The 25,432-nt window shown below is 40.4% G+C and overlaps 1 protein-coding gene across 2 annotated transcripts in view; it reads left to right on the top strand.

The window, feature by feature from the left end:
- The window catches only part of MAPK1 (mitogen-activated protein kinase 1), a 113,380-nt gene that overhangs the window by 35,650 nt on the left and 52,298 nt on the right, over window positions 1–25,432 (top strand). For both annotated transcript variants that reach the window (XM_008063101.1, XM_021715048.1), the window contains one exon: window positions 22,255–22,437. In XM_008063101.1, coding sequence (XP_008061292.1) covers window positions 22,255–22,437 — 183 coding nt within the window. The remainder of the gene's footprint in view (window positions 1–22,254; window positions 22,438–25,432) is intronic.

The raw sequence follows: 25,432 nt of genomic DNA, 5'->3' as shown, positions 1-25,432 counted from the left end.
TCCTTTGTGTCTCAGTGGTGGGGGACTAAGCCTCTTTTCTTTTGACTTGATTTGTTGAGCTACTGCTTACAAAAGCATGCAAGAATCACCCTGGCAAAGTAGATTATCCTCTTTTCATTCTGCAGCTCCCCATCCTTCTACCTCCTTCCCTGGGTCTCCTGGCTTGAGACCCATGCCTTTATGGTTTTCCCAGTCCACTGGTCCTATCTGGCCTTGCTCTAGATTCTGTCTGCTGACCTCTCCATTCTGCTCTCAGTTCTCTTGATCTCTCCACACCTACTCTACAGGAACCCACTGGGTTTTTTTTGTTTGTTTTGTTTTTGAGTCAAAATCTCACTCTGTTACCCACACTGGAGTGCAGTGGCACGCTCATGGCCACCGCATGCTTGACCTGCTGGGCTCAGGTGATCCTTCTGCCTCAGCCATCCAAGTAGCTTGAACTACAGGTGCGTGCCATCATGCCCGGCACTTTTTTTTATTTATTGTAAGGTCTTGCCAAGTTGCCTAGACTGGTCTCAAACCCCTGGCTCAGGCAATTTTCTCACCTCTGCTTCCCAAAGCGTTGGGACAGACGTGAGCCACCGTGCCCGGCTCCTCACTGTTTATTTTGTCTGATCTTGCTTACAGGCTGCTGATATATATTGGAGAAAATAGCTTAATTATCATGACTGACACCACTAAAAAATCTCTGGATTCTAATTTCTACTGGGTCTTCAACATGATCTTTTTACTTGTCCTCATTTAGGTTTCTTTCTCACTTTCCTTGTGTCTGATTGGCCCTCACATCTTGTGCCTTCAATCCTGCTTTCCCTCACCCCCATTCCTCATTTACAGCACATATTTGCTTCTTGTTTCAGGGAGACAGGTTTTGGCTTATCCTGAGCAAATAGATCTAAATAGCCAGAACCCTCCAAATGGGAAGCAGTACATTTTCTTTATAGCATTATGATTCTTTTTTTGTTTTTGTTCTCACTGTCTGCCTTTAACTTCTTTTCAGTTGATCTGTCAGAATCTGGTTCAATTTTGAGCCTAATCTTGGTTGATCACCACCCAGGGGACATACCCGAGGAAGGACTGTTGGCCTGTGTATGATGTAGTGGTTAGGAACAGAACATAGGCTTTGGAGGTCAACATGCCTGGGTTTGAGTCTCAGTTCTGTTAGCTACTACTTATGTAATCATGGACAAGTTAATTGACACCCCAATCTGCCTCAGTTTCTTCATCTACAAAATAGGAGTTATGCTTTATAGAGTTGTGGTGAAGATGTTATATAAGGATTTTTCTGAAGTTCTTGCACTGTGCTCATGACTATGGTCATTATGATTAATGAGGTCCTTTTTCATTTTCTTATTCTACTTCTGGTGCAGAGGCACAAGAAGCTGCCTCTGCTGCTACCTTGAATGCTTGGCATTGGAAAAGACTTAATGCTCTTGGTCTTTGTTGATATTACTTCTGTCTGTTCTTATAGCTCACTGCTAGCCAACCTCACCTGGACCATTCTAAAATTTTGTTTCAGTGAAGCTGGGAGGGAACAACTGAGGAGGAAGGAAATGTAGGAGAATGATGATGAAGTCAATAGTCCATCTGCTTAATCAAGGTTTCCCTTTCTTTCTCATGACAAGTTCAGAAGACTTCTAAGTTGTACTGTTTTGGATTAGAGAATATCTGTTACAAAGAATACTAAGTCTGACTTTGAGCTACCCTAGCATGCTCCAAGTAAAACGAAGCTGCTTGATTAGATTTTTAAGATGATGATTAATCACAATACTAAATCCTGATAGGGTATATTAGAGCTAGTAAAATAGTCTTATTTTTCCTATTAATGAGGGGAAAATGTTAATAATTTTTCTACTTCAGTTCACCAAAAATTTGTTGCACTTCTCAATATCAGTCACTACAAGGCTTCATCTTTCTATGTTTATTCATGCATACATATGTATAACTGAATGTGGGGTTTTCATTCTATCTATATTAAATTTTTTTGTTTTGTACTTCTTATATTTGGAAGAAGCCTGAAAATGGAATGATGGAATCATCTTTTTGTAACTTGGCCAACATCATCAAGGCTGAGTTAGGACTATACAACTCAGACCTCTTGATTTGAAGCCTGGTGTCTTTTTCTGGTGTTATTTCCCTTTTAGGGTACTACGTGATAAATGTAATAAAATAATTTTTAAGAGACCATATTACTTTCTTTGAGGGCTGACTTTTTCAGGTTGCATCTGCTATTTCTATAATCTTTACAACCTGTGGACTTTCCTCATTTTTCAGCCAACCAAATGGTTGCTCAGAGATGTTAAGTGACTCAACCAATGTGTCTCACCTAGTGAGGGATAGAGCCAGAATTGAAATCTCATCTAGGTCTTTAGCCTGTTTTATTGCTGAAGAGGTTGAAAAATGCATATATAGCCAACAGCTCTGGGCTTTCCAGAGTACCTTTTCTAGAAAGGTTGCACATGTGTTCATGACATCAGGTTTTAAGCCATATATTTATAGAACATTGGAATATTGACTCTTAAAATACTATAAAATTATGAGTAAATGAAAAGAATTTACTATTGCTGGTTTTATAACTAAAATGACTCTCTCTCTATATGTATATATATGGTATATATACATATATATATAAGGCTAGCTTATATTTGCTCATTTATTGGTTTTCAGCCTCTAAAAACGCCTTTGCACTGGCTTTCTTGGTTAGTGAATTATGAGAGAACTAAGCTAAAGTAAGGAATACATTTTCTTTTAAAGCAGTCATTAGTATTATCTACCTACTTATTTTTGGAACATTAATTTGGCTCAGTCTAACTTACTTAGCATCCGAAGACAAGTTAATTTTCATCTCTGAAACAAAGTACTGTAGTTTTGTGTTCAGATAATTAAAGTTCACCAAAATGGGTAGCTTAGAGAACAGCTTAATAGCATTCTCTAAAAATAACCCATTCACACTTGATAAGTAGCATTTTAGTTGCTTAACAACATGTACAATATGGTGCTTATGCATGATACGATACCTACTGTATTTAGATAAATTTTATTACCCATAAATAGTATTGAGTCTCTGCTGGGAGACATGACTATAATGACAGGGGACTGGGCAGGATGAGGAAAAAACCTGAACATACCAGAAATTTTATGTCAAAGCCTTTGAAATGATTGTGGAAGCCTGGGCATTTATTCCAATGATACTATGATTATTCAAAACCTGTTTGGAACATTTCCCTTGCAGTTGTCTTCAATATGAGCTTATGAACCATGAAAGAAAACGAACCCTGCAATTTTGTAGCATAGCTCAATCTTTATGTGTACAGTTAAGTGAAGTCTTGACAAATGTATATGTACTTGTGTAACTGCCACAAAAATGAAAATACAGAACATTTAAATTACCTCCAAAATGATTTTGGAACCCCTTGCAGCCAGTGTCACAGGCAGCCACAGATTAGCTTGCGTGCTTGCTTGCTTTTCTTTCTTTTTTTTTTTTTTAAGTCAATATCTCTGTTGTCCAGACTGGAGTGCAGTGGCACAATCACAGCTCACCACACCTCAACTTCCTGGACTCAGGTGATCCTTCTGCCTCAGCTTCTCACTGTAGCTGGGACTACAGGTGTGTACAACCATGCCTGCCTAGTTTTTTAAATTTTTTTGTAGCAGTGAGGTCTCACTATATTGCCCAAGTTGGTCTCAAACTCTTGGGCTAAAACAATCCTCCTGCCTCAGCCTCCCAAAGTGCTGAAATTACAGGCAGAAGCTACTAAAGCCTGGCTCTTTTGTCTATTTTTAATTTTGGGTTGTCATCTTATTTTGAAATTGCGTGAGTTCTTTATATATTTTAAATACACATTTTGCAATTTTTTTTTCTCCTATCTGCACAACTAATTTTTCAATTATTATTTTTTTTTTTTTGAGTCAGTCTCACTCTGTCATCCAGGCTGGAGTGCAGTGGCACACTCACAACCACTGCAGCCTCAACCTGCTGGCCTCAGGCGATCCTTCCGTCTCAGCCTTCCAAGTAGCTGGAACCACAGGTGTGTGCCACCATGCCTGGCTAACTTTTTTTTTAAATTTTTTATTTTGTAGCGACAAGGTCTCGCCAGGTTGCCCAGGCTGGTCTCAATAGCCTCTACCTCTCAAAGTGCTGGGATTACAGGCATGAGCCACCACGCTTGTCCAAAAAATAATTTTTTACCTTGATGGTATTATCTATCTTGCTCACCATCAAATTCACAGATCCCACTCAGCAGCCTTTCCCTTCAGTCTTGCTGTCTTCTTCAGTCTTTACTGTTACCATTCTTGTGCACTCCAGAGATATGACCATTCCTTTAAGAGATAGGTGGTTTTTCTTTTTCTTTCTTTTCTTTCTTTTTTTGAGTTGGAGTCTATCTCGGTCGCCCAGGCTGAAGTGCAGTGGCACACTCATGGCCATCCCAGCGTCGACCTCCTGAGCTCCAGCAATCCTTTCTGCCTCAGCCTTCCAGGTAGCTGGAACTACAGGTATGCATTACCACACATAGTTAACTTTTTTAAAATTTACTGTAGAGACGAGGTCTCGCCAAGTTGCCTGGGCTGGTTTCAAACCTGTGGGCTCCCAAAGTGCTGTGATTACAGGCTGAGCCACCGAGCCCAGCCTCTTTTTTTTTTTTTTTTTTTTTAATTTTTACTGATGTGGGAGTACAGCTAGCTCATAGTGCCTTTGGGCCTGGGATGTTAGATGTCCTGCAGTGGGTGTTACAATTTCATTCAATGAACTGACCTGCTTGAAATGCTAGTTATAGGCTTGTTGCTTATGCTTAGTCTATGCCACTACCAATCATTTCTCGCTGGATAATTTGCCATGGATTAAATGGTTTCCTTTTTTTACTTTTACAACTTAGTTCCTATCTTAAACATATTAGTTGAGTACTTTTATTCCCCAGCTTAAAGTGGAAGTGCACTTAAGATAAATCTAAAATCTTTAGTGTAACTGCCAGGGTGCTGCTTTTTCTTCAGCTTTATCGTGAGCCATGCTCTCAGCCACAAGGAATTTCTTAGGGATTCACATATATTCTGGCCTAACCCCTCTCTGCTTGTGCAATACTTGCCATTGCCACCCTTCATCCTAGCTAATTCCTGCCTATCATTCATGTCTCTGTTTAAATGCCTCCCTAGCTTTCTTAAAGAAGAGCCTTCCCTGAGCTCCTAATTTAAACTAAGTTCTCTAGTTTTCCTTAATAACATTAATTATATTATTTGCACTTTCCTCAGTATTCATCATAATTACCTATTTGTGTCTGTTTAGCTATATATTTATAAATAATATAAATTACAAGGGGGGATCCAAAACAAACCAGAATTATTTTTTGGAGGACGGGCCCCTTGTAGTACAGGATCCTCCCAGTAGGTAAGTGTTCCAGAAACCCATCGGCATCAGTGTACCAGCTAGCATTGTTGTGAGAGGCTGCTTTCAGCTTCAGTGATTTTTTTTTTTTTTTTTGGAGGTTCTTTCAACACATTTGCTCAATTCATGGTAGGTGATTTATGAGCACTCATGCCCCTTCCTCCCTATTCACCCGATCTCATCCCAAGCAACTTTTTTTTGTTTCCCTGGATGAAAAAAGTCCTCAAAGGGAAATGTTTTGCCAGTATGGATGAGATGAAATAAAAAACAGCAGAAGCACTAAAAGGCATCAAAGTTGATGAGTTAAAAAACTGTTTTGAACAGTGGAAAAAGCACCTTGATAGTTTTATTGTATCAAACAGTACTTTGAAGGTGATTGAAGTTTAAACATGTAAGAATAAATACACAATTTTTGTAAATAAGTTTTGTGTTTTTTGGGTCTCTTCATTAATATCTATGTCTCTTTTTATCTCCCCCATATTATATTAGGTTTATGAGGGCAGAGCACTTTGTGTTTTCACTGCTGTATCCACAGTGCTTAACGAGGGATCACCAACTCCAGCCATACTGAACTGGCCAGCACTGGCACTTAACCTTCCATGCCTCAGCTTCTGTAGCTCCTTCTCTCTGCAGTGCCTTTCTCGTGGTCTGCCTATTAAAATCCTGCCCGCTTTTGGATGCACCATTAAATACCACCTTCTTAAAGTGGTCCACAGATACACAGAGCAGTGCCGAACACATAATAAGTACTCAATAAATTGTAGCTGTTATTAAATAAGAATTGTTCATGGCTGCGAGCAGTGGCTCACGCCTATAATCCCAGCACTTTGGGAGGCCAGAGTGAGAGGATTTCCTGAGCCCATGGGTTTGAGACCTCATCCCTACAATAAATCAAAAAAATTAGACAGGCGTGGTGGCTCATGCCTGTGGTTCCAGCTACTTGGAAGGCTGAGGTGGAAGGATCACCTGAGCCCAGCAGGTCGAGGCTGTGGTGGCTGTGAGCGTGCCACTTCACTCCAGCCTGGGCAACGGAGTGAGACTCCAACTCAAAAAAAAAAGAGAGAATTGTTCATAACTTCTTTTCAATATCACTATCACCTGGTTCCTAGTAAGTAAACTGTAAACATCTGGAGCAGTGTTTATCTTTGGACCAAAGAAAAACAATATTATCAGTAAGTGCAAGCAGGTAACAAGTAAAGTGAATGTGTGAATATGTGAATGATTAATGTTTAGAATTTAGTTTTGATCCCCATTTGAATGTTTATTAGTTTTACACCAGAGCACAGTGAAAAAATAATAGATAAACCTGGACATTTCTTACCCTTTATATTTAGTCACAGAAAAACCCCCCTACCCATCTATATTAGTCCTTATTAGGTATAATAAATTTAAAGCATTATCAATCTAAGAATTCTGGTTTGGGGTTTTTTTTTTACATTTTTAATGCACTTGCTACTGAGTTATACATCTGCCCCATATAAAATACACCAAAAACAGAAATCTTGACATAGGGAGAAACAAGACTTGACAATACTACATTAACTGTGTTGACAGTTGTTGCTTTTTACACGTAGTAAATGTGGCATTGAAAGGAGGAGATGTGACTAAGAGTAGGAGGTATGAAAAGTACTCGGTGTAAGCCAGCTGTTAGAGATGGCTGCTCAGACCCAGCCTCATAGCACATGTAAGAATGCAGTTGCTGCCCTAGAGGTGTAACTGCAGGGATCAAGTTGGTTCACTGCTTTCTAAGCTTGTGTGGGCACTACCAGCACTGGAGACTGGTGATAGTGCTCAGTGCCTTACTTTCTGGGCCATGGACAGACCCAGATATATCTAGAAAAAGCAAGTACATTCATGATTGGCAGTGGAGGGATTAACGTTATTTTTTTTTTTTTTGAGTTGGAGTCTCACTCCGTCGCCCAGACTGGAGTGCAGTGGCCACTCCCGGCCACCGCAGCCTCGACCCTGCTGGGCTCCAGCGATCCTTCCGCCTCAGCCTTCCAAGTAGCCGGAATTACAGGCATGCGCTACCACGCCCGGCTGATTTTTTTTTTAATTTATTGTATAGATGAGGTCTTGCTAAGTTGCCCAGGTGGATCTCGAACCGGTGGGCTCAGGCAATCCACTCACCTCGGCCTCCCAAAGCGTTGGGATTACAGGCTGAGCTACCGAGCTGGCCTAGGGATTAACGTTATTAAAAGTGATCAAAGAGATGCTATCAGTGAAAGCCATGCTACAAAGTAAAGCTATCATATGAGTGAAGTCTTAAGAATAAAATATAGCTCCTAAACTCTAATAACCACATAACCAGAAATCATGAAATTTGAAAGAATACCTTTTTTAAAGGTACAGTTTTTATCCTGGGCAAAATAGCAAGATCCCATCTCTACAGAAAATTTAAAAATTAGTCAGGCATGGTGGTAAGTACCTGTAGTCCTAGTTGTTTGGGAGGCTGAGGTAGGAGAATCACTTGAGTACAGGAGTTCAAGGCTGCATTTAAACTATGATCACGTCACTGCACTCCAACCTGGATGACAAAGCAAGATTCTGTCTCAAAAAAAAAAAGATACAGTTTTCATACAATTTTTATTTTATTTTTTGTCTGAGTTTTTGTTTTGTTTTTGTTTTAGTTGTTTAAAACAGAGAGTAAATCATTCCTTGTTCCTGCATCATGGCTAGAAGCAGAAGCCTGTGAAGATATTTAGAACTTTAGGAACTCATTTAAAAACTCAGGTTATTTCTTTTAAGCTGTCTTGTCTTATATAACCTGTATTTTATTGGTTACCTTTCCTCCCAGTGGAATAGACAAGAAATTTAAATCACTCATTATCCCACCATCCTAGCTTATTTTGTAAATTATCTCCCTAGATAAATATTTTTAAACTACGATCTGTGATTTTATTTTTTATCTTACCTTTAAGTAAAATTATCTTTATACTTTTTTTAACAGCTGCACAATGACCTATTATTAATATTCCATCATTATTAATCCTTGTTTGACAATAAAGGTCTTGTTCTTTTAGGTGGTGCTGCAGTAAGTATTTTTATATCTCATCCTCCTCAAAGGGAGAAAGGCAGGTGGGATTATATTTATTTCAATTTACAATGTGTATTTAGTCTATAATAGATAAATGCTTGTCAAGTGATTGAAGTGAGATTTAAAAATCGGGTAGACTGGGCAAAAGGTGGCTCACGCCTGTAACCCCAACACTTTGGGAGGCCAAGGTAGGAGGATTGCTTGAGCCCAGGAATTTGAGACCAGCCCAGGCAACTTAGCAAAACTTCGTCTCTATAGAAAAATTTAATCTGGGTGTGGTGGTATTCATCTGTAGTCCTAGCTACTTTGAACCTAAGGCAGAATGACCACCTAGGTTCAGGAGGTTGAGGCTGCATGAGCCATGATCGTGCCATTGCACTCCAGCATGAGAGACAGAGGGAGACCCTGACTCAAAAAAAAAAAAAAAAACAACTAGGTAAAGTTTTAATTTATCTTTTTAGGAATATTTTTATTTCACCAAGCATTTACTGTATTTCTATTGGAGATTAAAGTAGCTAATTATAAAATGTTTGTTTCCTTATTAAACCAAGCCCATATTATCTAATTCTGATTATTTCATCAGTTTTAGAGGTGTTTAATGGAATGCCTTTATTTTATTTATTTATTTATTTATTTATTTTTTGAGTTGGAGTCTCACTCTGTCGCCCAGACTGGAGTGCAGTGGCCATTCCCGGCCACCGCAGCCTCGACTTGCTGGGCTCTGGTGATCCTTCCACCTCAGCCTTCCAAGTAGCCAGAATTATAGGCATGCGCTACCATGCCCGGCTGAATTTTTATTTATTGTAGAGATGAGGTCTTGCTGCCCAGGTGGGTCTCGAACCCACAGGCTCAGGCAATCCACTCACCTCAGCCTCCCAAAGGCGCGGGATTACAGGCTGAGCCACCGAGCCCGGCATTGGAATGCCTTTATAAATTAAACTTTTTTTTTTTTGAGTTGGAGTCTCACTCTGTCACCCAGACTAGAGTGCAGTGGCACACTCACAGCCACCTCAGCATCGAACTCCTGGGCTCTGGTGATCCTTCCACCCCAGCCTTCCAAGTAGCCGGAACTTCAGGCATGTGCTACCATACCGGCTAATTTTTTATTTATTTTAGAGACGAGGTCTCGCCAAGTTCCCCGGACTGATCTCGAACCCTGGGCTCAGGCAATCCACTCGCCTCGGCCTCCCAAAGTGCTGAGATTACCAACTGAGCCACTGAGCCCGGCCCAAATTGAACTCTTATGTTGGAATAATTTAGATTTGTAGACAAAAATTGCACAGATATCTATATGCCCCTCACCCAGTTTTTAGTTTCCCTTGATGTTAATATCTTACATCACTATAGAATGTTTGTCAAAATCAAGAAGCCAACACTGGTATGTAACTGTTAAGTAAACTTTATTCAGATTTCACCACTTTTCCCACTCCTGTCCTTTTTCTTTTTAGAATCTAATCCAGGATACCACATTTAGTTGTCGTGCCTACCTAGTCTCTCTGGTCTGTGATAGTTTCTCTCTTTTCTTGACCTTTACAGTTTTGAGTACTAGTCAGGTATTTTGTAGCATGTTCCTCGGTTTGAGTTTGTCTGATGTTTTTCTCATTGTCAGACTGGGATTATAGGTTTTGGGAAGACTATTAAAGAGGTGAAATGCCCTTCTTGTTTCATCATATAGAATGCCTTTTATCCACATGATATTATTGAGGATGTTCACCTTGATCACCTAGTTGAGGTAGTGTCTGCTAAGTTTCTCCATTATAAAGTTATCATTTTTTCTCCCTTTCTAAATTATATTCTTTGGAAACAAGTCACTAAGTTCAGCCAGCCCTCAAGGTGTGGGGAATGGACCCAAGACTACATTTGAAATATCCTTAGGCCACTTGGATCTGGGGCTCATTGCTGTTCCAGATATCTTGGGGTTGGAGGGTGGGACAAGTGGAAGCTGAGTTGTCAAGTTGTTCTTATGGCACTCATGGTTTACATACAGGATTTTTGTTAGCAAATCTTATATTGGGAGGCATTAGATAAGCATAGTATTCCTTCTCCCTTGCAAATTTGGTTACAACTGCTATAAAGAAGACATGAGCAATTTAGAACATGTAGTTCTACTCTTGAGGAATTTCATCTAATATGATGGAGACCATTTGAATAGGAAACATGAAGTTTGTGAAGCAGGCACCCATTTCTTCCGAGTCTGCCCCTTTGTCCATAGCTGTGGCTCCTACTCATTCTGAGTTGGCTGAAAGGGCTCCTTGCCTCCATATGACCTGGCGCACCACCCTTCCCATTCCATTCTTTCAGCAAACTGCTGCCCAAAGAAACTACAAAAATGTAAATATTGCCTTGCATAAAATCTTTGCTTAACAGCCCCAGGAGAAAACTGTAGATATCTAAATATAATGTGACTTTTGCTTACTCTCCGGCTTCAACCCATGTATATCCCCTGTGTCCCCCTCACTTCAGGTGTCGCATTACCCCAAATTTCCCACAGGCCCCTGCACCCTTGCCCATTTGCCTGCTCTGCCCAGAATTTACTCTCCCTTCTCACCCCCTGGTTAGCCATTGGGAGCCTTCCTTTTCACCCTACCTGGTCACTCAACCTTCTCCCTCCCCTGCAGCCCCTGCTTTCATAACATCCTGTGCTTCTCTCAGTTGATCACCTGGATTTTTCAGTTGTTTTCTTTCTCTTTACCTTAATATCACTCTTTAAAAAATAGTGAGCTCTACTCTTTCTACTCCTGCCCCCTCCCCTCTATTTACTTATGCCAAGGTTAGTGCATGACATCTCATTGCAGATTCAGTGAATGCTTTCTAGTTCTTTCTCAGTCTCTCCTGTTTGGAGCTTTTTCCTTTGATGTGGGAAACACCACTCCTGATTCTGCATAATGATTGAGCATCTGGGTTGCAGAGTTAGATGACAGGGTACTCAATCCATTATTACTTACTATGTCACACTCTTAACTGATTTCTTGTCCTCTTGCTGCTCCTGAGTTCTAGCCTCAGACGTCTTTTTTCAACATAATTTCTCCTCAGCACTGCCATACACTATGGCTTCTGTTCCCAGCCTTGGTCTTTCTCCTGATGGTGTTGGAAGGACAGAGCTGTCGTCTCCTCCATCTGAACCGCCACAGGTACCCTTAGATCTTTAAATCAGGATGTTCAAAGCTGCCCTTGGCCTCCATCATCATCATCATCCTCCTCCTCCTCCTCCTTCTCCTCTTCCTCCTCTTCCTCCTCTTCTTCTTCCTCCTCCTCCTCCCCTCCCCCCCTTACCTCTTACCTCTCATGGTTGCAAAGCCTAGGTCAAGAATACAAATGGAGCCCCACATGATATAAATAATCAAGCTAAGAAACATTGAACAGACTTATGCTCTCTCCTCCTGCCATAACAGATATACCATCTTAATGCCCTGGAAGATCAGGTTCAAATACCAAATTCTAAGACTTCTTGGAATTCTCTGCCAGTAGTTCCAGGGAGAGTAGGCCTTCAACATAGTCCTCTTCCCTTCCCAGCCACAGTGCTGTCTCCTCACTGAATTGAGCACATGTACGTGGCCTGCCATCTGCACAGTCCAGGTGCAGTGTACACCTGTGCACAGCCTCCTGTTGGCCATCCCTCAGGTGCACACAGTAGACATGGGCCTTCACAACTTTGTTGGCAAGGAATTCTGGGACTCCTCTTGAACATGTTCCTCCACCCTGAAAAACAACTCTCATGGGAAGAGGCATGGCTGGGCAAGGGCTAGTGGTCCCAGCAGATGTCTCAGTCATTTCCCTCTCCACATATTTCCTCTTTTTTTTTTTTTTGAGTTGGAGTCTCACTCTGTTGCCCAGGCTGGAGTGCAGTGGCACACTCATGGTCACCCCAGCATCAACCTGCTGGGCACCAATGATCCTTCCACCTCAGCCTTCCAAGAAGCTGGAACTACAGGCGCACACCACCACACCTAGCTAATTTTTTGATTTACTGTAGAGATGAGGCCTCGCTGTGTTGCCCAGGTTGTTCTCGAACCCACAAGCTCAGGCAATCCTCTCGCCTCAACCTCCCAGAGTGCTGGGATTACAGGCTTGAGCCACTGCACCCGGCCTTCTTATTCTTTGTGACTTTGCTTTTCTGTCAAAAGTCTGCTTATTCTTCAGGATATGTCTTATATCGGCCTCATCTTCTTTTAATCCTTCCCTTAATACTTTATTTGGTATTAATCTACCCAGCTTTTCCTTGTGTTTCAAAAGTACATTACTATGATAAAAGCAGAGTATATTGTGTGTTCTTGTCTCCTTTCCTCACTAAATCTCAAGTTTCTTAACAGCAAGATTTTTTTTTTTTTACCATTCCTAACATGAAATCTCATGAATGGGAGGTACTTGATGAGTATGGCTTGAATTCACCACAGCTCTGTGAACTTTGTGTTGTTGTGGTAACACTATCAAAACAGGAAATGAAGTTAGTTTAGCATGTCTTGTTCATAATTGACTCATGCTGGTTCCCTAAGCAATCACAAAACATGTGTTAAATAATCTACTCCAGAATTTTGTGGACTTTTATTGCCACATTTACTGGTCAATATGCTTCTGGAATCTGTTGTTTCCTACCTATGCTACCTCTGGAACATTCCATGGTCTGTGTAGCCAAAGATCCCTAGTTCCTTCTTTTTTTTTTTGGAGTTGGACTCTCACTCCATCACCCAGGCTAGAGTGCAGTAGCACGCTCATGGCCACCCCAGTGATAACCTGCTGGGCTCAGGCGATCCCTCCACCTCAGCCTTCCAAGTAGCTGGACCTACAGGTGCATGCTACCACTCCTGGCTAATTTTTTGATTTATTGTAGAGATGAGGTCTCGCCAAGTTTCCCAGGCAGTTCTTGAACCTGTGGGCTCAGGCAGTCCTCTCACCTCGGCCTCCCAAAATGCTGGAATTACAGACTTGAGCCACCATGCCTGGATTTTTTTTTTAACTGCTTTACTAAAAGTAATTGATATATGATATATTGCACATATTCAAAGTGTAAAGTTAATAAGTTTTAACATGTTGTATACCCATGAAACTATCAACACAGTTCTAATAGTGAACATATTTATCCCTCGGAAAATGACCTGGTTTTCATTAGTAATGTTTCCCTCAGCCTGGGCAACCCTGCTGATCTGTTTTCTGTTCCTGTATAGATTAGTTTACCTTTTACTTAATTGGAAGTACTTTTCTTTTGGTCTGACTTCATCCAGCATAATTATTTGAGATTCATCAGTTGTATCAATAGTTCATTCCCATTTATTGTCAAATAGGAATCTCTCTGTTTTGAGAATTGAGATGAGTATGCTCACCTTCGGTGTTGATCTCCTCCCATTCCCCATGATTTATGGGTTTTAGGATTGAATTCATCTGGGACTTGAGGTTGTGTTCATTTAAGATGACTAGGTGCTCTCAATTTCTTGAGTTTCTCAAGGGCAGAGTACTATTTATAATCTTTGTATCCTTGTGTTAGAATAGTCCTGGGTACCTAAATGATACTAACCCATTGCTGGATGAAAGTTTCTTTTTATTCAGTTGTGTATGTGGTTTTATTTTAAAAATTATATACTCAATTCCATTTTAAAGATTATTCTCTCAAGTGAGAATGAAATTAGATAAAGATATTTTGTACCTCCTTCCCATAATGTTTTTTTCTTTCAAATCTTTTGTATTGATAAGGAATTCTGAAATAATTGTACTTTCTCCTTTAAAAAGGTATTCCTCCCCTTTTTTTTGCTCCCCTCTCTATCCCTTCTGTTCCACTCCTGCCCGACATTCTGTCCCTCTCTCCATGCCCACTCATATTACGTCTGTATGTATCCTTTCTGAGTTTTAAAATGCAAATTCAAGCAGATGTTAATATATTCTACTTTATTTATTAAAGAGGAAAAAGAGGTAGGGCATCCCCCTCAGGTTCCCTCCCACTGTGGAAGCTTTTCTGTCCTCTCAATAAATCCTACTTTCAAAAAAAAAGAAAGAAAAAGAAAAAAAGATAATATACTCGCCATTGCTGTAGACCTTGCTTTTCTTTTTCTTCTTTTTTTTTTTCTTTTTTTAATCCCTGATGGATACCAAGGGATAGACCTGGTGTAGATAACCACTTTCCTCCTTTATTTCTTTTTTTGAGATAGGATCTCGCTCTGTTGCCCAGGCTGAGGTGCAGTGGCGTAATCATAGTAATCATTGTAACCTTGAATTCTTGTGTTCAAGTCATCCTCCCACTTCAGCCTCCTGAGTAGCTGGGACTATAGGCGCATGCTACCACACTCAGCTAATTTTTCCTTTTTGTAAAGATAGTCTCACTGTATTGTCTAGGCTTGTCTCAAACTCCTAGTCTTAAGTGGTCCTTGACTTCCCAAAGTGCTAGGATTACAGGCATGAACCACCATGCCCAGCCTACCATACCCCTATTGATGGGCAACAATTATGAAAATTTTAATTCTGAGATAATTGTAGGTTCACGTGTAGTTGTAAGAAGTAATATAGCAGGTTGATGCTGGGGTGGCCATGAGCATGCTACTGCACTCTAACCTGGGCAATAGAGTGAGACACTAACTCAAAAAAAAAAAATACAGAAAGAAGCTGGGCACAGTAGCTCATGCCTGTAATCCCATTGCCTTAGGAGACCAAGGTGGGAAGTTCATCTGAGACCAGAAGTTCCACACCAGCCTGACAGTATAGCAGGATGCTGTCTCTACCAAAAAAAAAAAATTTTTTTTAATTAACTGGGTGTAGTGATTCATGCCTGTAGTCCTGGCTTCTCATAAGGCTGAGGTGGGAGGATCACTTGAGCCTAAGAGGTCAAGGCTGCAGTGAGCTATGATTGCACCACTGCATTCCAGCATAGGTGACTGAGTGAAACCCTGTCTCTTAACAAGAAAGAATACAGAAAGATTTGTTTCCCCCAATGGTAACATCTTGCATAAAACTCTAGTTTACTACCACAACAGGTAGATTGACATTGATTATAATCCACAGAGCCCATTCATAGTTCTGTATGTATTTATTTGTGTATGTGGTTAATGAGTTGGGGGCAGTCTCATTCTGTTGCCCAGACTGGAGTGCAGTGGCATGATCACAGCTTACTGCAGCATTAAACTCCTGGGCTCAAGCAGTCCTACCTGCTCAGCCTTCCAAGTAGCTGAGACTATAGGCGTATCACCATGCTTGGCTAATTTTTAAATTTATTTATAAAGATGAGGGCTTGCTGTGTTGCCTAGACTGGTCTCAAACTTCTGGACTCAGGCAGTCCTCCTACCTTGACTTCCCAAAGTGCTGGAATTACGGGCATGAGTCACCATGCCTGGTCATTATTCCCCGTTTTAAAACTTTTTAAAAGCTGAGTATGATGGCATACACCTGTAGTTCGAGTTACCTGGGAGGCTGAGGTGGTGAGCTCGGGTGGAGGACCAGCCTAGGCAATGTAGCAAGACTCTATCTTTCACTTTTTTACAATACCATTCTAATCAGGTGATATCTGTTTGTCTTGATTTGCATTTTTTGGTTAGTTAAGGGACTGTTGACCATTTTTTCATGTATCTGTTGGCTGTTTGTATGTTTTCCTTTGAGAAATATCTATTCAGGTTCTTTATCCATTTTTTAGGGCTTTTTATTTTACATTTTTAAATTTAAATTTATTTAGAGACAGGGTCTCATATGTTGCCCAGGCTGGTCTCAAGCTCCTGGTCTTAAGTGATTTTCCCACCTCAGCTTCAGTAGCTTTACTACAGGTGCATGCCACTGTGCCTGGCCTTTGCTCATGTTTTAATATAGCTTTTTGTTTCCTGCTATTGTATTGTTTGAGTTACTTATGTATTTAACCCCTTTTCTGATGTGTGGTTTGTAAATGTTTTTTCCTTTCCTGTAGGTTGTCTCATCAGTTGATTGCTGCTTTTGCTGTGCAGAAGCTTTTTAGTATAATGCAAACCCATTTGTCTGTTTTTGCTTTTGTTGCCTGTGCTTTTGGGGTCATAAACAAAAAAAATATCACCTAGACCAGTGTCAAGAACTTGCCTGGCCAGTTGTGGTGCCTCATGCCTGTAATCCTAGCATTTTGGGAGGCCAAGGTGGGAGCCCAGGAGTTCAAGACCTGCCTGGGCAACATAGTGAGACCTTGTCTCTACCAAAAACAAAAAAACAAAAAGAAGAAGAAGCACCTTTCCCTCTTTTTTCCTAGTAATTTCATGATTTCCCTAAGTCTTTAATTCATCTTAAGTTGATTTTTGGTATGGTAAGAGATGAGTATCCAATTTCATTCTTCTGCATGTGGATATCCAGTTTTTTCAGCACCATGTATTGAAGAGTCTGTTCATTCCCACTGAGTGTTCTTGGCACCTTTGTTGAAGACCAGTTGATGGTAAATGCGTGGATTTATGACTGGACTCTATACTGTTCCCATTGGTATGTGTGTGCATGTTTATGCCAGTACCATGTTTTCCCCCACGGTTTTATTAAGGTATAAGTTTCAAATAAAAATTGTACATACTGACTGTAGTCGATGGCTCATACCCGTAATCTCAGCACTTTGGGAGGCCATGGTGGGAGGATTGCTCGAGCCCCCAGGAGTTCAAGGTTGCAGTGAGCTGTGATTACACCACTGCAACACAGAGAGACTGTCTCTCAAAAAAAAGTTGTATACATTTTGAAGAGATTAAATCAAGCCAGTTAACATCCATCACTCACATACTTATTTTTTGTGATGAAAACACTTAAGATGTAATCTTTTAGCAGTTTTCAAGTATACAATACATTGTTATTAACTGTAGTCTCCATGCTGTGCAATAGGTCTCCAGAATTTACTTATCCTGGTTAATTGAAACTGTGTACTCGTTAACTAATTGCCCCTTATTCCACCTAACCCCTTCAGTACCCTGCAGTTTTGGTTAGTTTTAGTATGTAGTATATTTTGAAATCAGGTAGTGTGATGCCACTTGTTCTTGCTCAAAATTACTTTGGCTATTTGGGGTTTTTGTGGTTCCGTATGAATTTTAAGATTGTTTTTAAGATTGTTTTTACTGTTTCTGTGAAAAATGCTATTGGAATTTTGACAGGGATTGCATTGTATCAGCAGATCACTTTGGGTAGAACATTTTAAAAATATTCTTCCAATCCATGAACACAGGATATCTTTCCATTTATTTGTGTCTTTCTCAGTTTCTTTCATCAGTGTTTTATAGTTTTCAGTGTACAGATCTTTCTTCCCCTTGGCTAAATTTATTCCTAAGTATTTTATTTTATTTTATTGATGCTGTTGTAAATTGGACTGTTTTCTTAATTTCTTTTTTGTACAGAAATTCAACTGATTTTTGTATGTTGGTTTTTGTAACCTACTACTTTACTGAATTCATTTATTCTATCAGTTTTTTGGTGGGTTCTTTAGGGTTTTCTATATGTAAGACCACGTCATCTGCAGAAATAGTTTAACTTTGTTTTTGACCTGGATGCTTTTTCATTCTTTTTCTTGTCTGATTGTTTTGGTTACATATCCAGTGCCATGTTGAGTAGAAGTGTTGAGTGGACACCCTTGTCTTGTTCATGATCTTAGAGGAAAAGCTTTCAACTTTTCACTGTTGAGTATGTTTACTGTGGGCTTATCATACATGGCCTTTAGTATGATGAGGTACAATCCTTCTATTCCTAATTTGTTGAGGGTTTTTTGATGTTGGATTTTCTTTTAAAAGGCTGAATAATATTTCACTATATGTATATACTACATTTTCTTTATCCATTCATCTGTCAGTGAATATTTGGGTTACTTCCATCTCTTGGTGATTATGCGTAATGTTGCAGTGAACAGGGGTGTGCCAATAGCTTTTTGAGATTCTGCTTTGAATTGTTTTGGATATATGCCCAGAAGAGGGATTTCTGAATCAAATGGTAATTTTGTTTTTAATTTTTTGGAGAATTTCCCTGGTGGCTGCACCATTTTACATGCCCATCAACAGTGTGCAAGAGTTCTATTTTTCCACATACCAACATTTGTCATTCTGTTATTTTTTATAGTGGCCATCCTAATGGGTATGAGGTGATAGCTCATTGTGGTTTTGATTTGCATTTATCTAATGATTAGTGATGTTGAGCATCTTTCATATACTTCTTAGCCATTTGTATATCTTTTGAGAAATGTCTGTGCAACATGTCTTCTGTTTAATGAACCATCATTGGATACCTATGATAAGTACTAATTGGTCATAATTATTCTTTTAATGTATTGTCAAATCACATTTACTCATTTAATTGATTTTTAAACTTGTGCTTTAGAAATAGATTAGTCTTCAGTTTTGGTTTTAGTTCCTTTTTGTCTTTATTATAGTTTTTATTTTTATTTAAGGAATATTTTCCTTATAAGGATAAGTTAGTAAACTCTTCATTTTCTTAACCTTGAACAGTTTATTTAACCTTTGAATTTTTGTTTTTGGAAAGAACATGTTTATCAGTTAAAAGAAAAAAATTAGCTAGGTACAGTGCTCATACCTGTAATCCCAGTACTTTTGGACTCTGCAGCAGGAAGATTGCCTGAGTCCAGAAATTCAAGACCAGCCTAGGCAATACCACAAGACCTCTTCTTTACAGAAATTTTAAAAATTTAAGAGAGAGAGAGAAAAAAAAAGAAAAAGTTATACAAATATCCTAAAATTAGCCCATCTAAAGACTACATAATCACAGATTGGATCAACATTCCAAACTGTAACCACGAGCTGTTTATTTTTTATTTTTTTATTTTTTTTGAGTTGGAGTCTCACTCTGTCGCCCAGACTGGAGTGCAGTGGCCACTCCTGGCCACTGCAGCCTCGACCTGCTGGGCTCCGGCGATCCTTCCGCCTCAGCCTTCCGAGTAGCCGGAATTACAGGCATGCGCTACCACGCCCGGCTGATTTTTTGATTTATTGTAGAGATGAGGTCTCACTGCCCAGGCGGGTCTCAAACCCGCGGGCTCAGGCAATCCACTCACCTCAGCCTCCCAAAGGCGCGGGATTATAGGCTGAGCCACTGAGCCCGGCTACGAGCTGTTTATAAGAGGATAACATTTATAGCAAAAAACTGTAGTGTAGTGTTAGTTGGGAATAAATGGGTATGGATAAAGATTAAACTCTTAGAGAAAAAAAAACAGGGTGGGTAATGTCAATGTGATTTTAAAGCACAAACTATTGAGAGCCACCAAAAAGTCCATGGTATGCCTTATTTGCCCAATATCAGAACATTTGAATATATAAGACAAAACTAAGATCTACAAGGAGAAACAAGCAAACATAGAGTTGTTGTGGAAGAGTGCAATCTCTTTTTGAGCAGTTCTATGAAATATTGATTGTGTAAACTAAAAAGGCAGCAAAATGGATATAGGTCAAGCAGACAGGAATGAACCAAACTCCCTGGACAGCATCACATCGTTTTTTCAAGTGGGAACAGATGAGGATGATCTCATGCTTTCTCACTTAAAAGGGAGTTCAGTTGATTATTTATTTCATCACTGAGTGTTGATAAAATAGAAGGCACACTTACCATAAGCTCCTCCCCTCCACAGTCCTGTTGGGTTGTAATTTTGTGAAGCAAATTTATGGCCACGTTTGACTACCATGTTCAGTAACACTAGAAATTTATAATGTTGCATTTAAACCAGTATTTTACAACTATTCTAATCCATGCTGGTTTTTGTTGAACTCTTGTTCTTTCTACAGTTTGATTTTTTTTTTTTTTTTGAGTTGGAATCTTACTCTGTCGCCCAGACTGGAGTACAGTGGCCGCTCCTGGCCACCGCAGCCTCGACCTGCTGGGCTCCGGCGATCCTTCCGCCTCAGCCTTCCAAGTAGCTGGAACTACAGGCGCGCACTACCACATCCGGCTAATTTTTTGATTTATTGTAGAGATGAGGTCTCACTGCCCAGGCGGGTCTCAAACCCGTGGGCTCAGGCAGTCCACTCACCTCAGCCTCCCAAAGGCGTGGGATATAATTTGAATTTTTAAAAATTTTTATTTCTAAACATTTTTATTCCCAACATTGAACAAACTTGCTTAAACCATACATCTCTTTGCCTGCCTATCTGAAAATCACTGGTTTAGGCCCTCATGCTGCAAACCAAAGCAAAATAAAATATGAGTAGTGCTTCTTTAATTTAAGTAAATGTATTTTATTTCAGAGTATGTGGAAACACCTGTATTAATGGTGTTGTAGAATAATTGGAGCTGAGTAAGACAGAGCCCCTCCCAGAGTATAGTCCTGTGATAGAATTAGACAAATATATCAATAATTCTTACAGTAAGTAGACAGATAGATATTATTAGAAAAGCACAAACTTTAGAATAAAGATATTTTACTGTTTTATATTTCTAACACTCGCCTTGAGGAAATCAGTCATGTTTTTGCCTGTTAATAGTATTTCATTGTTTTGGACATTTGGCCAGGTGTTGACATTTATTAATATGAATAGCTTTTGTAGAAAATATTTCAATAGAACGTTTATCATAAAGATAGTAGTAATACTCAAGATTCACATTCATCATCATTGTTAGGTTGCAATCTTAGTGGGACTTTCCAAAAATGTTAGTTTAAAAATCCCAACAGAGCCTCCAAAACGTTAGGTCAGACTGGTGCGGGGGAAGGGGGGGTGCAGTGTGAGAATGTCTGCGATCCGGTGCTGCACAGAGATGCGAAGAATTGCTCAGAAGTAGATTGGAAAATATAGTTTATTTAAAAAGTAAATTAGAGGGAGAGAAAGCATTCACCTCCCAAGTTTAAGAAGGCAGTGACAAATGGCTGCTTGAAGTTGAATGCTTTTAAGCCATCCTTTTGATGGGGAAAGTCATCAAAGTGATTGAGTAGTGAGCGGTCTTTTCACATCATCATGAAGGGGACAGGTGAGCACAGATACTGACATCAGGTGATAGATGGCAGGCAGATGGGTGAGTCAGTCATACGACTGCTGTCATGTTGATGGGGTCTGTCACAAAGGTCATGAAGGACTGATTAGGTTAACTTGCTTACAAAGCAAGCTGGGGAGGGGATTTTAAAGCAATCTGAGAAATGGTTTCTGTCCTTGATTAGAGGGCAACCTAGGTAATGTTAAGAGAATATGACAGAACTAGGCAATGTCAAAATGGCTGCTCATTGGGTATATTGACTCTGTCTTACGTCCTTTCAATCATAAAATTGAAGGCATAATTTTTATTACCGCTTCTGCTTGGAATTCTCTTGTCAGAACTTAAGGACAGCTTGGAAAGAACTGGGCCCCATGTTTTTTCTACAGAAATATTTTTCGGAGACTACTTTCTAGGTTTTGTTATAAAACTACCCAAACATCTTGCTTCACTTTCTTGGGGGGAAAAGAGAAAAAGAAATAGTCATATCATTTTGCAAGTAAGAGAAACTGAGTTGATACAGTTAATCAAGGCATTGTCCTCTTCTGTCCCTTTTTGTTAGGGGTGAAGTTGTGGTTCATGGTTATTTGAATATTTCTGTTGAGTCAGAGGAATTAGATATAACAGTAGGAAGTTGTTTTGGAAACAGAAGTAATTACTCTCACCAGAATGCGGTTGCTGTTTAAGACAACGGGAAGATGATTTTGTGTGTTTGTGGCATAAACCCCTATTTCAGGATTTATGAAAATGGACATCCACACAGTTAACAGGGGTGGGCCCTCTGTTAAGTTTGAGAATCAGTATGTGCTCTCATGCTACATCCTCGCTAGCTTGAGGATTTTTTTTGGATAATATACATTCTATCTTCACAGTTATAAAACAACTATTTATACATACTATTAAAAATGTACAACTCATTTGCATTCTTTCTGCAAATATTCTGAGGCTTGTTTTTAATGCTCTCTCTCACTCTCTTTTTTTAAAGCTCTGCTTATGATAATATCAACAAAGTTCGAGTAGCTATCAAGAAAATCAGCCCTTTTGAGCACCAGACCTACTGCCAGAGAACCCTGAGGGAGATAAAAATCTTACTGCGCTTCAGACATGAGAACATCATTGGAATCAATGATATTATTCGAGCGCCAACCATCGAGCAAATGAAAGATGTGTATCCTTTTCGGGCAACTAATTCTACTGCTTGGTCACCTTGTTTAGTAAATATACTGAACTTACAGTAAAGGAAAAGTATATAAAGCAGGTTAAAGGGGAAGCTGACCTGCTTTCCATTTATGATGTAAGTATAGTTATGGAAAATCCTGGTTCCTGTCATTTCTGGTCATGTTTTTTCCACCCAAGGGATAGTTTGTTATGATGCTGAAAAGCAAAAAGAAAGAGCAGTAGACTCAGAAAGAGGGTACACTGGTGAAATTGGAACTATCCTGATCTTAGGTGATGTCATATCGCCTCTCTAGGTCTCAATTTCCTAATCTTTAAAAGGAAGGAAGTGGCCCTCATGATCTTTAAGGCAACCTAGCTCTGAGATTATGTGATTAACTGTGGCCAACATTTAGAAATCTGGACTTAGCAGGTCTAGAGAATGTTGCATGGATAAAGGCTACATTTGAAAGATAGAGGGATTGAGTATACTGAATAGGACCTGCCGGTTTGCTCTATGTGCATTCCACCCCTCTGGCAGCTCACTGTCTCTAGGCAACTCTTTCCATTTTTTTTTTTTTTTGAGTTGGAGTCTCACTCTGTCGCCCAGACTGGAGTGCAGTGGCCGGGAGCGGCCCAGCCTCGACCTGCTGGGCTCCGGCGATCCTGCCGCCTCAGCCTTCCAGGTAGCTGGAATTACAGGTACACGCTACCATGCCCGGCTGATTTTTTTATTTATTGTAGAGATGAGGTCTCGTCAAATTGCCCAGGCGAGTCTCGAACCCGCAGGCTCAGGCAATCCACTCACCTTAGCCTCCCAAAGCGCAGGATTACAGGCTGAGCCACCGAGCTCGACTCTCTTTCCATTTTTAAACAGCTCTGTTAATAAGTTGTAGTGATATTTGATGTGAAATGCCTCTTGCTACTACAACCCGTTGGTCCTGCTTTACTTTTTGCCATGAAAATAATTCTCTCTAGCCAGGCTCAGTGGCTCAAGCCTGTAATCCCAGCACTTTGAGAGGCAGAGGCAAAAGGATTGCCTGAGCCCGGGGATTCAAGAACAGCCTGGGCAACTTGGCGAGACCTCGTCTCTATAATAAATAAATAAATAAACTACATGGTGGCACGCACCTGTAGTTCCAGCTACTTGGAAGACTGAGGAGGAAGGATTGCCTGACCCCAGCAGGTCAAGACTGTAATGGCCATGAGTGTGCCCTGCACTACAGCCTGGGCGACAGAGTAAGATTCCAACTAAAAAAAGCCCAAAAACTAATAAAAGAAAAGCCAGCCGGTCTCGGTGGCTCAGCCTGTAATCCCAACACTTTGGGAGGCTGAGGCAAGTGGATTGCCTGAGCTCAGGGGTTCAAGACCAGCCCAGGCAACTTGATGAGACCTCATCTCTACAATAAATCAAAAAAATAGCCAGGCGTGGTATCACGCACCTGTTGTTCCAGCTACTTGGAAGGCTGAGGTGAAAAGATCACCAGAACCTAGCAGGTTGATGCTGGGGTGTCCATGAGCGTGCCACTGCACTCCAGCCTGGGCGACAGAGTGAGACTTCAACTCAAAAAAAAAAAAAAGAAAAGCCTATCTCAGATAACAGTTTTAAATCAAGTTCCTTTGAATCCCATGCTGCTTCTCATCTCTCATGAATCTGGAGACAGAGAATAGTATTTACATAGAAATGAATAAAAGAAGTGCAATAAATGCTAATGAAATAATATCATGGTGAAACTAAAATCTCTTATAATTTCTTTAAGAAAATAAGTAGTTGGCCATTGCCTTGCTAAGCTATACTGTAGCCATGTGCTCTTTGAGCTATGACCAGGCCATGTTTTCTTAAGCTTTGGCCCTCTCCCCTCCCTTGTGAAGGTGAATTCCTTCCCCTCCCCCACAATTTACTTTCTATATATTAAACTATGTTTTCTAACCTAACTTCTGTGCAATTCTTTACAACTTTCGTGTGGCATTGGATCACATACCAGACACCCACACCCCTGACCTAACATTTTGGAGGCCCTGCTGGGAGTGTGCCCGAACATTTTTGGAGGTTCCACTGAGATGTGACCCAACATTTTTGGAGGACCCACCAAGATCTGCTGCTCTCTCGCTCTCTCTCATTCTTCTTTCCTACCAAGATTTGCTGTTCTGTCTCTCACTCTTCTCTTTTCCAACCCTAGTCTCTCTGTGGAGAGAGATAAGGTACTTGGCTATCTTTTCTCTGCTACTCACTCTTAATCTTATCACCCACGATGAGCTACATCCAACAGACATTTCCCTGTGGCCTCATCCTTATCCGATATGAAACTATATCTTCACTGCCAAGACATTAGAAAAGCAACAGGGTGCCAACATGGAGGGCTGAAGAACCAGAGTGCCAAAGAGGCACCCCAATTGGCAGTAGTAATTTTACAACAAAACTCCAACTGCCCATCAAAGACCTGGCAGACCCCACCATCATGGCAGCAATCATGTGACTGACCCACCCTTATGCCTGCTGTCCATCACCTGATGTCAGTACCTGCACTTACCTGCCCCTCCGTGATGACATGGAGTACACCACCATCCAGTCACCTCAATGACCTTCTCCCATCAAAGGGAAGGGTTAAAAGCATTCAACCTTGAGCAGCCAGTCGTCATTGCTAGGCTATTGCCAGGCCATTGCCCTGCTGAGCTATGACCAGGCCATGTTTTCTTTAGCTTTGGCTCCCCTCCCCTACCTTGGGGAGGTGAATCTCTTCTTTTTTTCTCTCTCTAATTTACTTTCTAAATAGACTATATTTTCTAATCTAAAAAAAAAAAAAGTAAGTAAGTAGTTGAGGGAGGGGAACACATGACACAGTGGGAACCTGGTCCACTACCAGGGGGACTGAGGGCCAGCTACAACTCCAAACTTCACCTGCATGCAGCCTACTTATGTAGCAAATCCTCACTTGTACCCCACAACTCTAAAACAAGGAAGGAAGGAAGATAACCAAAGCCAGAGTTTTAGATGATGAGATACATGG

The sequence above is a fragment of the Carlito syrichta genome, unplaced genomic scaffold (assembly GCF_000164805.1).
Source record: "Carlito syrichta isolate Samal-C Ts95f unplaced genomic scaffold, Tarsius_syrichta-2.0.1 Scaffold306579, whole genome shotgun sequence".
Classification (NCBI taxonomy): domain Eukaryota; kingdom Metazoa; phylum Chordata; class Mammalia; order Primates; family Tarsiidae; genus Carlito; species Carlito syrichta.
Note: the sequence above shows the minus strand (reverse complement) of the source record. Positions and strands in the feature narration are given on the sequence as shown.